We start from the raw sequence: 14,708 nt of genomic DNA on the forward strand, positions 1-14,708 counted from the left end.
CTGCCTGCCTGCCTGATTGCCCCTAACCCCTCTGCCTGACTGCCTGCCTGATCACCCCTAACCACCTCTGCCTGCTGGCCTGATCACTCCTAGCTGCTCCCATGCTGGCCTGATTGGCCCTAACTGCTCCCCTGCCTGCCTGATTGCCCTTAACCACTCTGCCTGCCTGCCTGACTGCCCCTAGCCACTTTGCCTGCCTGCCTGATCGCCCCTAACTGCCTCTGCCTCACCCCAACACTGCGGCTTTGTCTGAAAGGACGTCCGGACGTCTGGAATGTCGTTCGGCTATCTGGTCTAACTAGCATATTACACTTTTATTAGTATAGATATATATAAATATGTAGATATATAGATATATATTAATTTCAGAGAGGAAGAGAGAGGGAGGGTGGGATAGAAACATCAATGATGGGAGAGAATCATTGATCGGCTGCTTCCTGCATGCCTCACATCAGGGATTGAGCCTGCAACTCGGGCATGTGCCCTGACCAGGAATCGAACCATGACCTCCTGGTTCACAGGTCAATGCTCAACCACTGAGCCACACTGGTTGGGCTTTTTCTTAAATATATTTTTATTGATTTCAGGATGAGGGAGAGGGAGAGATAGAGACATCAATGATGAGAGGGAATCATTGATCAGCTGCTTCCTGGACACCCCACACCAGGGATCAAGCCCACAACCTGGGCATGTGCCCTGACCAGGAATCAAACCATGACCTCCTGGTTCATAGGGTCAACCACTGAGCCGTGCTGGCTGGGCAAGTTTTTACACTACAGTTCAACATTCCTGGGTTACAGTAAACTCCATATATAACCTGCCATTATGACCTTCCATAGCAACCAATGGTGAGCACACTTGAGTCTGGAGGACTCCCTTTTCCAGTGCAGAGTCCACTCTACGGGGGTGCTGGAAGTTTTATTTTCGGGGGTTGTCTGTCCTTCCTTCCCTCCTCCTGCACCCTAGGGTCCCAGCTTCATCCTGAGCTGTCTTCTTGCAATGGAGCCCATTCTGCTGTTCCACTTGCCCTGTAGTTTCACACTGTTCAATCAAATCTTTTTAACATTGATTACCCTTCACAACAAATGTCAGTACATTAGGGAAAATAAACCTTCCCCACGAGGTGTGAGACTGAAAATGGGCAGAAAACCCCAATTTGCTACATCCCTGAAAGCTGCCAGGTTGCACAATCTGGGAAACTGAGATGTGTGTGGAAAATAACCATCGTGTCCTGGATGCTGGGTTCTGACCAAGAGGAATTTCCCACATTATAATTTTTGCTTCAAACCTCTCTTGCCATTTGTCCCACTAGCAAAGCGTCAGTATATGTAGCACCAGGCACAGCTCCCAGGCGGCGGCACAGGCAGCTCAGCTTCAGCAGGGGTGTCAGCAGGACCAAGCAGCCAAGGTGAGGTGCTAGAACTTTCCAGCACTTTTCCTCTTTGGGGGTTCTTCTTTCCACCAGCTTTCTTGTGCTGCACCACAGCTCTCTGCATCTCTCCTGAATCTACTGTTCTGACGATTAGATTTCACCAGACGGGAATACTTTTGGGATAGAGATTTGTCATATGTGTCTTCTGTGTGAAGTAGTGATGGGTAGAACAGGCATCCTACTGATATTTATAAATTAGCTCATCTCACATGATGGAAAGGTATATTGGACACAAATTTGCAAATGTCTTTTGGGGAAGGTCTGTACAGTTGGATTTTAGGGCTGACAGGGGATGACTGAAATGAAAATTGGTTTATACAAAAGCCCATTGCAGTCTCTCATACAAGAAATCACTGGGATTCCAGTGAGACACATACAAATGGAGAACTAGGTCCTCTGGAATCCTATCTGTCTGTCTAACTACATATATCAGCTATCTATCTATATATCTATCTATCTATCTACATATATCTATATATATCTATATATCTATATCTGTATATATATATATATATTCTCAACATATATTTATATATCTAATTGTGTTGGGTTTATCTTTGGAATACAAGAATGGGTCAACATTATCCCCTGAAAAAAAAAATTAAACGTATTATTCCTGGTATGTCTCCTTCACTGTGCAGCAGGATGAAGCTTTCCATGATCATCATTTTCTGCTCCCTCATCCTGGGCGTCAGCAGCCAGAGATGGTTAAGTTTCCTCAAGGAAGCTGGTCAAGGTAAGAGCCAGAGGCTGTAGGGGCTGCATCTGGCTTCCCCAAGACTTACGTGAGCAAAGGCCACGTCCCCACTGGGCAAAGGCCACAGTGGGTAGGAAAGAATTACTATTTTTATGATAGGACTTCCCCAGACTTTTATTTCAATTGAAATATATTTAATATATATCATTATATAGATTTAAGGTGTATAACATGTTCTTGATGCATTTATATATTGTAATATGATTGCCTTTGTAGAGATAATTAGCACCTCAATCACATTACATAATTATCCTTCCATTTTAGTAGTTGGAATAGTTAAGATCTAGTCTCTTAGCAAGTTTTATGATTATCATACAATATTGTTGTCTATATTCACTATACTGTGCATTAGACCTCTAGGGCTTATTCTAGTTGTACATAAGTTTGTATCCTTAAAGAACATCTGTCCTTTGCCCCCAACTCCAGGCTTTTCTGGATAACTTTGCATCCTTCTATGGGGACCCCAGGTCTGAGTCCACATAAAGTATAAGCCCCAACTTTCATCACAAGTATGGAAGAGATCTAGACTCAGGGGTCATGTTCCCTAAATACAAATGGTGCTCTACGGCCCCCTAGTGGGAACTCAGGAACAGCTCATTTCTATATATCAGGTAGCCATGAAGCTGGTGAGCCAAACTTACAGAGTGTGTTCCCACACCCCACCCACTTAGTAATTACAACCAAGATTAGCTGAGCTTTTAACACCTGCTAGGCACTGCTATAGGAGATTTCCATGAATGAATGGACACGTTTTCATCCTCAGGAATTAATCCTTATCCTGCAATGTAGGTACCATCACCACTCAATAGAGAAACAGAAGCACCAAGAGAATAAGATACCTAACATGGTCCCAAGGCAGAGCAGGACTTAGCCCAGGTCGTCAAGCTCCGCAGACCTTGCTATTAACGCAGTAGAATGCCTCCCGGACAAGACTGCACGTGGAAGAGTGAGGGATTTGTGAACACGTATTCTGTTCTTTATCTGAGCAAATGGCAAATAGTGGGGATGGGGTGCATTTGGAAGGCAACTCTGTAGAGCTGCTCTCCCACAATTAATTGCCTGATGGTGGTTCTGCTGGGGCTGAGACCTGGCCAGAAACCAGCAAGAGCTATACACCCATGGTAAAGTGGCAAGAAGGTGTTATTTCACAGAATTATTCTGCTGTTATTTTTCTGTGATTGTCCCTGTTTACAATGTTAGGACAGCCGACATGAGAATCACTGGGTTCTGGGGTGCTTTGTGAAATGCAGACACCTGGGTACACACACCCCTCGGTAAATTCCAATTCCTGGGCAGAGCCTGAAATCCAGCCTTTTCTGAGCACCCCAGCTGGCGCTGTGCACACTAAAGGCTGAGCACAAACCCCTCCAGGTTTGCTGCCTGCAAGTGACAAAATGTGTTGGGCACTTTTGAAATACTTATTATGCAAGTCTGGACTCCAAGAATGTGTTTAAATGAGTAACTCCGAGTAAAAATGTTGCACCTCTCAATAAAGCTATCTTTCTGAACACCAAAAAGAAAGAAATGCATAAAATGAAGATAACTTACCTCATGGAGGTATTATATAAGCTATAAATTCAATTGTACATTACATTTCGCGCTTTTTCTATTCAGCTAATTTTTAAAAATCGTTGCCTTTTTATTCTAGCTTGACCAGATTCCTTCCATCCATAACTCTCTGACCTTCATCTCAGTTTAGTTCCTTCATTTTTTTGTTCCCCCTTCCTACAGACTAGAGAAGTGATGGTATATTAAACACCTACAATGTTCTCAACATTATACAGAATTTTCTCAGTTCTTCTGGGAGAGGCAGTACTTGGCCATTTTATTGGGAGGACACTGGCCTTTAGAGCTGGTGGGTCAGTTGCCCTTGTTCTATACCTATTATCCCCCTTTTTTAAAGCTCTCATAAGGAACACAGCACTTTTATTGCCTGGATTGAACTCTGACAGTTGCCGAGGTGCCAAATGTGCCCAGATGTTCAGATGTACTCAGGACGAGTTGTCCTCCCTTTGCCCACAGGGATGAGTGTCTCCCATTGACTAGGTTGGGAGCACTGTGCTTCTGAACCTCCCTCAGAATCACCTTTGTTCTCACACCTGTCAGGGGGTTCCCTGCATCTGTCCAGGTGGAGGTTTCTTGTACAACTAAACATCCCTTCAGGACCACCCCGCCTCTCCTTTGCACGCATCACACAGCCAACACAAAGTGGCAGATTTCTTGTACAACTAAACATCCCATCATCCTTTGCACGCATCACACAGCCAACACAAAGTGGCAGCAGATATTAGAATGGGGTCTAACAGAATAAAACTGTACCAAGTGTGATTCTAATAACATTAACCCAGAAACTAAAATGCAAAAAATATATATATTTATCTCAAACCAGTATAATCACCAAGGGTTTAGTCAAACGCTGAAATCATACAATCAGTAGAAGGAAATGTTTTATTCCTCTATTATGCCAAGATGTGATTATCTCCATCTCACATTTTCCTTCCCAGGAGCCAAAGACATGGTGAGAGCCTACTCTGACATGAGAGAAGCCAATTACAAAAACTCAGACAAATACTTCCACGCCCGGGGGAACTATGACGCTGCCCAAAGGGGACCTGGCGGTGCCTGGGCTGCCAAAGTGATCAGGTAACCTGGCTCCTGGGGATGCTGGATGGGTGAGCAGAGCTTGGCTGACTTTGAGGATCAGGAGGGTATAGCCCCCTAAGGGCAGGGACCCCGAGTCATTGAGTTCTACATCCCCAGATGCTGACAGAGGGCAGACATATCTGTCTAATAAAAGCTCAAGAGTTTGAATGTTGAAAACTTCGTGTTATTCTTTAGTATACGGACTGCCCATTTGGTACCACGGGGTGAGGGATGGACACCCACATGAAGGCAGAGCCTGCGCCTGTGTGTTTGTCTAGGGCCATGGTCGGCAAACCGTGGCTCGCGAGGCACATGTGGCTCTTTGGCCCCTTGAGTGCGGCTCTTCCACAAAATACCACATGCGGGCGCGCACATATAGTGCGATTGAAACTTTGTGGCCCATGCACAGAAGTTGGTATTTTGTGGAAGAGCCACACTCAAGGGGCCAAAGAGCCGCATGTGGCTCGCGAGCCGCGGTTTGCCAAGCCACAGTTTGCCGACCACTGGTCTAGGGGACACAATCTCAGTGTCATACAGGGCAGATGCCCTGCATCAAGCCTTCCCCTAATCAGAGTAGCTCAGTCCAGAACCCTCTATAGTTTGTCAACTTTGGCTAGTGGTACCCAGCAAGCTTTTTCTGCCATCTAGTGTGCACACACTGTGTTTGTTATCCCTTAGAAGTCAATCTCCAGTTACTAGTTAGTATATCTTGACGTTAACCCTCCTTCCTCAGGTTCCTGGCTGCTTTCTCTCTCCTGACTGAAAAAGGGGTCTCCAAGTGCAAGGCCTTCCACGAGGGCTCCCCCAGCAACACAGACTCAGTGTTGATGCCTCCCACCATTCTCACCCAGGTCATTCTGAGGCCTCTCCGGTTATTTTTTTTGCTCTTCCCAGGCCTCTCTGTGTCCTGACCCTTGCTCTGCCTCCAAGCCTGGTCCCTCAGTGGCCCCTCTCCAGTCGTCTCTGCGAGCCTAATCCCAGTAGTCCGGCAAGTGATATCTTGGCCTCTGCAATGCCAGCTCCTACCCTGATGACATCTGCAGAAGTTGCTTTCATTCTCTCTTATTAATTTGTCACATCTTCACTCCCACTGTCTTTGAATTCATATTCACATAACAATTCTGCTCCTGGAACAGCTTCCCGGTAGCCCACGCACCACATCCTGGGGCAGTTTCTGGTTCCCACAGCCCTTCACTCACACCTGTGAAATCTTCTTCACCCTCTCCTCTCAGAGGCAGCTTTTCATGGCTAGACCAGTGAATTTCTTAAGTGTGGGCCACTGCCTTGCTTCATTTGCTGTAGTGACAGTCTGGGGAGCCACCCAGGGCCAGAGCAAGGCCAACATGAGGACGTATTATAGAGTCAGACACGAGTAAAGCTTCAGAGCTGGAGCTCATCCCACCAGGAACTTCCGAGGGACAGAGTAGAAAGTGACCCAGCACGATCCCCGGGAGTGAAATACAAGCACCTATCAACCGGCTTCCATCGCCATTGTCAGGGGCGGGCCCTCGAATGTTCACTTGCTTACATTTCACTGCTGTGCACGTGTGAGTGCCCAGTGAGTTTTCCTGGGGCGGGATGTACAAAGTCATGGAGCAGCCTCAAAGCCAGGTGCTGTCAGGCTGCCCTGCATGAGAAGGATCAAAGCCGCGTGGAACTCCCCGCTGTAGCAGTGGCTGGAAACGCCCAGGGGCAGAGCGTCTGAAGGGGTGCATAGCCTTGTCTGATACACACACCCTCTGCCTTTCTAAAGCCTGCGGAATAGCACACGCCTCCCCAAGGTGTGGACATGGTACATCCTCTCAGGAATGAAGGGACTGATGGAATCTCAGGCTGAGAATAAAAGCAAGAAGAGGAAATTGCACTGGTCAGCCAAGAGGGGAGGGAGGTAGGTGCAACTGGGAAGGACAGAGAAATGTAAATACCATGGACTTGTGAAATGAACCAGCCATGAACCCTGTGACCCCACACAGACAGAGCCACCTCAGAGGACCCTGACCTGGAGCCCAGTGCCAGGTGAGGCATAGGAAATGCTATGGGGCTAGGACAGGGTTAGGGACATGGTGGCATTCCTGGCAGCAAAGTTATACCTGCTACACACCATGTAATATTATGCTTAAAATAACTTGTTTTTGTTATCTTACCAAAAAAAGTAGTTTCCTAGAAACTGGAGTAAAATGATGGCCATAATGATGAGGGGATTCAAGGACAATATGAACCACAAGGTTGCCAATGAAGATAAGTTCTTTTAATTTTAATATATTTTATTGATTTTTTTTACAGACAGGAAGGGAGAGCGATAGAGAGTTAGAAGCATCAATCAGCTGCCTCCTGCACACCTCCTACTGGGGATGTGCTCGCAACCAAGGTACATGCCCTTGACTGGAATCGAACCTGGGACCCTTCAGTCCGCAGGCAAACTGGTTAGGGCAATAAGTTCTGATACTAATGACCAGCAAGTTTTTGTTAGCTAGGGGTTGGCCACAAACTTCAAAGCTGAACTGTGTGTGGAGACCGGGCTGCACTGCCTGGTCTGGGCTGAAAGTCCGAATAGTGTCGTCTCCTCTAATTCCAAACTCCATCTCCAATCCCAGGGCGTGAAGGCCATGCCAATCAGCACCCACGAGCCTGGGAGGAGGGAACCAGAGAACCGGAGCTGGTGTCTGACCCAGTGGAGCCCAGTTCCTAGGCACACTTCACAGAAAGCCATTTCTCCAAAATTATGCAAGTCTAAATAAACTGAGAACAGAACAAGCTGTGTAACTGCTCAACGTCATTGCCTTTAGTTAATTAAGACTAAGTTGCTGGGGAAAAATACAGAAGCTTAAGAAATACAGAAATTTATGTTTTACATAACAGTTTGTGGTGAGTGATCCCCTGCCAGGGGCCTGGGCTCTGCACTGTCTCTGATTCCTGCCAGGTTCCTGCTCTACCAGACTGACTGAACCCTGCTGCTGAGAGGGGGTCAGGGACCAGAAGCTTCAGCACCACCCGGGTCCCATCAGAAATGCAACATCTCAGGCTCCACCTCCCTCAGGTCCCCTGTGGCAGCCAGGACCACTTGCAGAGCGTGTGGGCAACCGTGCAAAGCAAAAACGTGGGAACTTTGTTCACAAATTCTTAAAAACTCCAAAATGGTGCCCTGACCAGTTTGGCTCAGTGGATAGAGCGTCGGCCTGCGGACTGAAGGGTCCCAGGTTCGATTCCGGACAAGGGCACGTACCTTGGCTGCAGGCACATCCCCAGTGGGGGGTGTGCAGGAGGCAGCTGATCAATGTTTCTCTCTCATTGATGTTTCTAACTCTCTATCCCTCTCCCTTCCTCTCTGTAAAAATTCAATAAAATATATTTATTAAAAAAAAATTAATTTATAAAAAAATTCCAAAATGGTGAAAGCAGGGCATTAAGCCAAGCTCAGGGCTCCGCTAAGCTGGGGCTCTGCATGCCGCACAGGCCTCAGGCCGTGAAACAGGCAGTTCACTGGGAAAAGCTCCACAGCCAGGGGGCTGAGAGCACTGAGACTGTGTCACCAGAGCCAGGCTTTGCCTCCAAACATCAGGTGTAAATATGCCTCGATCACCAGGGGAATACAGTAACTGAACTCAGATTGAGTCAGAATCATCCATCTGGAATGGGCAAGACGGGAGCCACAATCTGGGAAAACCTCCATATTGAGGACAGAGCTGTGCCCGTTAGTATTTGTCTCAGCCTCTGGAAGAACCACCAAGTGGGGATTTTCCCGGCCTCCCTTGTGTTCTGTATTTGATCCACAGACCAGAGTTGTCCGGAAACCCCAGGCTCCTCATCTCAGCCCAGCAGCTCTGTGTTGTAAGTCTGTGTTGTTATTCACGAAGTTCCTGAATCCAGATTTCTTCTACATGATGGGTGGGGAAAGCTGGTTGTGGCTCTAGCCTCACTCTGAAAGCAGAGGGGAGCCACCGAGAGCTTCTGATCAAGGCTGTGCCTCGAGTGGACAAGGATTCTGACAGTAGATCTCCTGTTCACTTCCTGACACCAAGACAAGCACTCCTGCTCGGGGGGCCCTGGTTTATCTACCAAGAAGGATAACTCTACATCTAAATCCAGGAGCAATGTGAGGTGGGAAGCAGTTGAGGCAGATTAAATTAGTCCCCAGACCTACAGGTTCCAGGTCTGGGCACTATCCCTTTTTATCAAGCTGCTTGGTGATTCTGATGTAGCAGGTTTGTCAATCAGCTGACTGGATGGTCCCTAAGGTTGCTTACATTTCCATGTGCTGAGACTGAGAGGTGGTGGTGGGAAGGCAGTGTTTAGAAGTGAAGAAGGTTCTTAGGAGACTGCTGCAGCTGTCTAGGCAAGAGGTAATGGGAATGTGGGTGGTGGCAAGACAATGGAAAAATATCACCACATAGAATTGAGAGGATTTACCTAGTAATTGGCAATGTTAGAAGAAAAAAATCAACTGAGTCTGTGGGCCAGGACATCTTTTTTAGGGGAAGAGATCAGGAAGGGTTTTCATCATGCAGATTGCCTCTTATTTCTATGGGAGGTGGAGAGGGCCCACAGCGCAGATTATCTCCTTGGTGTTAACCAGAAAATTCCAAACTAGTTGATTAAGATTATGTTTCCAGGAGAGGCTGAAAGTACAATTGGATCAAGTATTAAAATCTAGATTTGGCAGCATGCGCCTTTTTGAGCCTGCTGCTTTCTCTTTAACAATTCCCTTTTGATCAGATACTCAGCTTAATTAAGAGATATGATAAAAAATCAGGCAATAGCCCTAACCGGTTTGGCTCAATGGATAGAGCATCGGCCTGAAGACTGAAGGGTCCCAGGTTTGCTTCTGGTCAAGGGCATGTACCTTGGTTGCGGGCACATCCCCATTAGGGAGTGTGCAGGAGGCAGCTGATCGATGTTTCTCTCTCATCGATGTTTCTAACTCTCTATCCCTCTCCCTTCCTCTCTGTAAAAAATCAATAAAAAAATATTTTTTTTTAAAAAAATCAGGCATTAGTATCACTCTCAGTTACCACTCTGCAGCTCTGCTGGGCCTTGGTGTGGCATATTTGCTCAGTCTCTGTGACCTGGTCTTTGGTTTTCTCTTTAACAGCAGGGAGGGCTGAGAAGGGGGAAGTAGCAAGGTGACTACAGGTTTTGAACCATGACCAGGGCAGTGACAAATTTAATACGTGCAAGGAAGGTATGAACTTCAATTTTGGTCTTCCCACTTTCTCTGAATTGTGTAAAATAATTTACATGGGTCTGATCACCACTGAGTGAAATGATGATAGTCTAAACCTTTCAAACAACAGCTAACATTTCTCACCCATATAGCATGTCACTATGCAGTCCAGTTTAGTCTCATTTAATGGTCACTACTAGGTATCTCTGACCTTAACTTTCTATGTGCCTGGTACTGTACTATGTGCTTCATACTTATTATTTCATTAGTGGGTGCTAATATTAGCCCCATTTTAAAGATGAGGAAACTGAAACTTAGAGGAACATAAATAACTTCCCAAAGGTTAGATAGAAAAAGACAGGACATTCAAAGCCAGAGTCTCAGAACTCAGACTCTCACCACTATGCTATCCTGCAGCCCTCCTAAACTGCGGTCCAGTGTATAAACAAAAGTAAAAGTGAGGCAACCATGAATCACAGCCTGCCTAGAAATTTCAGCAAGTCACAGATACAAGTTGCATTTGAAAACATTGCCTAATATCCAGATTGACTGTTCAAATTTAAATATTCAACTAAAGGGGTTTTTTGCTTTTAGTTTGCCTTGGAAAATGAATTCTGATGATGTGAGATTTTTTTTTTTTTTTAATGCTAGAAATTTCCCTCTGTCCCCTTCTGGTAAATGAGGATTGCTGTAATATGCTCTAGAAATATATGTTGGGAAATGACTGCACAATCGTGCCAGGTCAGGCTGTCTCCTTCTTGCGAGATTTCCTCTGGGTTGTCTTTTGGACAGTCACGTTGTAATGACAAAAGCTGACAGTGAAGGGCGATCTCTGACTCTACCTTAGTAGACTCATATTCAATGTAATCCATACAGCCCAAATCCAGCTGATGCTAGTGGGTGTGATATTGTGAGTTATAAGGAGAAATATGCATATATTTGGTCTTGGTTCCAGTTTCTGAAACTGACCTCCTAAAACCCTAGAAATTTTCCAAGTGATGAGTTGAGGGAGAGGTCGTTTTTGTATTAATGAGGTGACTGTAGACTGCACCTAATATTGGGGGCTGGTTGCCAGTGGGACCAGCCACCTGATTAGAGTGTTGCAACTTTCAGCCTCACCCCCCACACACACCCCACCTTCAGGGAGGGGAGAGGGGCTAGAGACGGAATTTCTATCGCCAATGACCAATGATTTAATCAATTGCGCCTATGCAATTCAGTCTTCATAAAAACCCAAAAGGACTGGGTTCCAAAGCGTCTGGTTTGGTGAACATGTGGAGATTCAGGGAGAGAGGAGCTCAGAGAGGGCACGGAAGCTCCTTGCCCTTTTCTTACACCTTGTCCTATGCAACAACTCCATGTGACTGTTACTCAGTTATATTCTCTCATAATAAACTGGTGATCTAGTAAGTAAATGTTTCTCTGAGCTCTGTGAGCCACTGTAGCAAATTAATCAAACACGAGGAGAGAACTGTGGGAGCCTCTGACTTGTAGCCAGTCAGAAGCACAGTAAACAACCTGGACTTGGGACTGGGTCTGAAGTGGAGGGCAGTCTTGGGAAACTGAGCTCTGACCAGAGAAAAATTCTGAAATACCTAAATTAAATTACAGGTGGCCAGAGACGGGGGAGAAAGAGACAACTGGAGTTATTCAGTTAACAGCTATAATTGGAGATGAACCAAAGACTATTCACATTCCTGAATGCATATTGAAACTTTGAATCAACTTCCTAGCAGCTATCTAAAAATAATAGCAGATTTCCAGACACCACTGCATCCTGCTTACCCAGGCACAAACTTTCTGGACTTTTGTCCACAACCAACCCAGAAGTAGTAAACAATTCTTCCTTAAGGACTATGCACCTAACCTAGAACTTCCCCCACTTCACCTTTTCCCAACTCTGTTTTCTACAGCCAATATAAATTCTTTCAAAACAACTTGCGTCTTCCCTCCCCAAACCATTTTTAGAAAGCTCCATTAGGCCCGGTTGCTAAGTGGTTAGAGCGCTGGCCCTCGGCCCAGAGTCTCAGTTCCATTCCCAGTCAAAGGCACATACCTCGGATGCAGGTTCAATCCCTGCCCCGGTCAGGGTGAGAGCGAGAGGCAAACAATTGATGTGTCTCTCTCAGGTCGATGTTTCTCTCTCTAGTCCCCTCCCTTCCACTCTCTCTAAAAAAATATATATCTTCACTCATCTGGTGAGGATTAAAAAAAAAATAAAAAGCTCCATCAGCTCCAAGACTGCGGACAAATATTCATCTTCTACATCCTGCCCTGCTGCTGGTGGTATCGACTATATGTCCCAGGACTGGGTCCTTTTTCCGACTAGCACAGGGCTCAACAAGCCCTTTCTTTCAGAACAGCTCTTGGCTACAAAGGTTTTTATTTAACATCCCTTAACCAACAGAATCTGATGCTATCTCCATGTAGATAGTGTAAGAATTGATTTGAATTGTAGGACACCAAGCTAGTGGAGAACTTAGTATGGGGAAATACCACACACACACATACCCCACCACCATTACCACCCCACACCCTTACTGCCACCACACACTGTTGCCCAGAATCGTGAGGTTTCTCAAAATTCTAAGAAGCTTTGTGAACTTTTTCTCTGACAATCTCTTTAACCCATCAGGTTACATCATACCTAAATGTCATGTGAAAGTATGACAGTAATTTTGTCTACAGATCTCTGGCTGTGTTATAAATGAAAAAAAAAAAGTGAATCGTTCAAGTACCCAACACTTTGCTTACTCCACACTGAGTCTAACCCATACCTTCCTACAAATTGCTCACAATAAACGTCATGTCTATATTCTATTCAAATGAAAACTTTAATCAGATTTTACATTTATTATTAATATAACATGCTATATCTATAGAAGTCTGACAAATCGCAATCTAGTACTTGGCTTAAATAATACAAGCACTTGCTTCAGTCTTCATTAGTTTTAGCCTTTCTTTATTGTGACTTTAAAAAAATAATTTCTAAAAGTGCATGATTTCTTTGAACTACTCTGTTTAGGAAAAATTCAAGTTAAAACATCAGTAATGAATTAATCAGTTGTATAAAATGTCAAATTCAGATTATAAAATGTCAAATACTAAAAAAAAATGTATTTTAAATTAGTTCAAATTAAATATGGGGCCATTTCACTTACATATCGAATTTGAGTCTTCAGTGTTTCACTTCTTTTTTGTATTAATTCCATTACACCAGGTCATATTTCAGTAATTTCTCAACTGCCCTAGACAAGAATAAAAAGAATTCAACTCCTGTCAATTAAATGATCTGTCTTCGTGTGATCACAATGAGAAACTTCTGCTCCTACAATCCACAAGCAAGAAATAAATAACACTGTTGTTCAGAATACTACTAAGGACTGCATAGCTGTGAGCATTCACATTCTGATTACAGAACTCTTCATATCAGCAAACAAGGACCAATTCCTTTCAAGATTCAACTTTGGTTGAGAATCACTGAGGTCACAGATAAGCCATAAATATAGAGGTTACAGACACTGGCCAAAGTACTCCCAATAAGGCAGCAGGGTTTTCAAGTGGTGCCTTTCCTTCAATAACAAACACATTCGGAAGATTCAGGAGCATGATTCCATTTTCCTTAAAATGTTATGACATCCTATTGAATCTTCTTCCACTAGGCCTGTTGAGACCAGAGAAACCGATCACATTTTTCAAGCATACTTTGTATCAAGGCTCTGAAATCACAAAGAAAAGAAACAAATAAATTTAGTTCTCATTGTGCATTCTTTACAAAGAAACTTTAAAAACTACAAATAGAGGATTCAAAAGCTGTCTGACTCTAAGCATCGAAAGACACAATCAACAGAGTGAAAAGGCATCCTGTCCTACAGAATAGAATACATTTGCAAATCATATATCTTTAGAGATTAATATACAAAATGTATACAAACTCATACAACAAAAAAACAAATAGTGCAACTGAAAATGAGCAAAACACTTGAATAGGTACTTTTCCAAGATGACATACAAATGGCAACAAGCACATTAAAAAGATGCTCAACTTCACTAATTATTAGAGTAATGCAAATAAGAACCACAATAAGATACCACCATAGGACAACTATTATTAAACACGCACACCAAAAAAACAAACAAACAAAAAAACAGAAAATAACTAGTACTGAAAAGAATGTAGAGAAATTGGAACCCTTGTGCATTGTGAACAAGAATGTAAAATGGTGAGCCTCTATGGAAAACAGTTATAGCAGTTCCTCAAAAAATTAAATTACCATATGATCCAGCAATTCCACTTCTGGGCATACCCCAAAAAATTGAAAGCAGTCTCAGAGAGACATTTTATACAAGCATGTTTATAGCAGCATTACTCACATAGACAAGAGGTAGAAGCAACCCAAATGTCCATTGACAAATGAGTGCATAAACAAAATGTGGTATGCACATATTATAGAATATTATTTAGCCTTACAAAAGGAAGGGAATTCTGACACTTGCTACAATATGGATGAACCTTGAGGACATTACACTAAGTGAAATATGCCAGTTACAAAAAGACAAATACTGCATAATTCCATTTAAATTAGGTACTTAGAATAGTCAAAATCACAGACACAGAAAGTAGAATGGCAGTTGCCAGGGGCTGGGTGGAGGGGAAAATGAGAAGTTATTTTTTAATGGGTAGAGAGCTTTGCAAGATGAAAAAGCTCTGGAAT

General features: G+C 44.1%; 1 protein-coding gene across 4 annotated transcripts in view; it reads right to left on the reverse strand.

Moving 5' to 3' along the window:
- Positions 1–12,808: 12,808 nt before the first annotated feature.
- The window catches only part of HPS5 (Hermansky-Pudlak syndrome 5), a 35,544-nt gene continuing 33,644 nt past the window's right edge, over positions 12,809–14,708 (reverse strand). For all 4 annotated transcript variants that reach the window (XM_005883330.2, XM_005883327.2, XM_005883329.2 and 1 more), the window contains one exon: positions 12,809–13,712. In XM_005883330.2, the coding sequence (XP_005883392.1) occupies positions 13,652–13,712 (61 nt within the window). In that variant the 3' untranslated portion in view covers positions 12,809–13,651. The remainder of the gene's footprint in view (positions 13,713–14,708) is intronic.

The sequence above is a fragment of the Myotis brandtii genome, unplaced genomic scaffold (genome assembly GCF_000412655.1).
Source record: "Myotis brandtii unplaced genomic scaffold, ASM41265v1 scaffold782, whole genome shotgun sequence".
Lineage (NCBI taxonomy): Eukaryota > Metazoa > Chordata > Mammalia > Chiroptera > Vespertilionidae > Myotis > Myotis brandtii.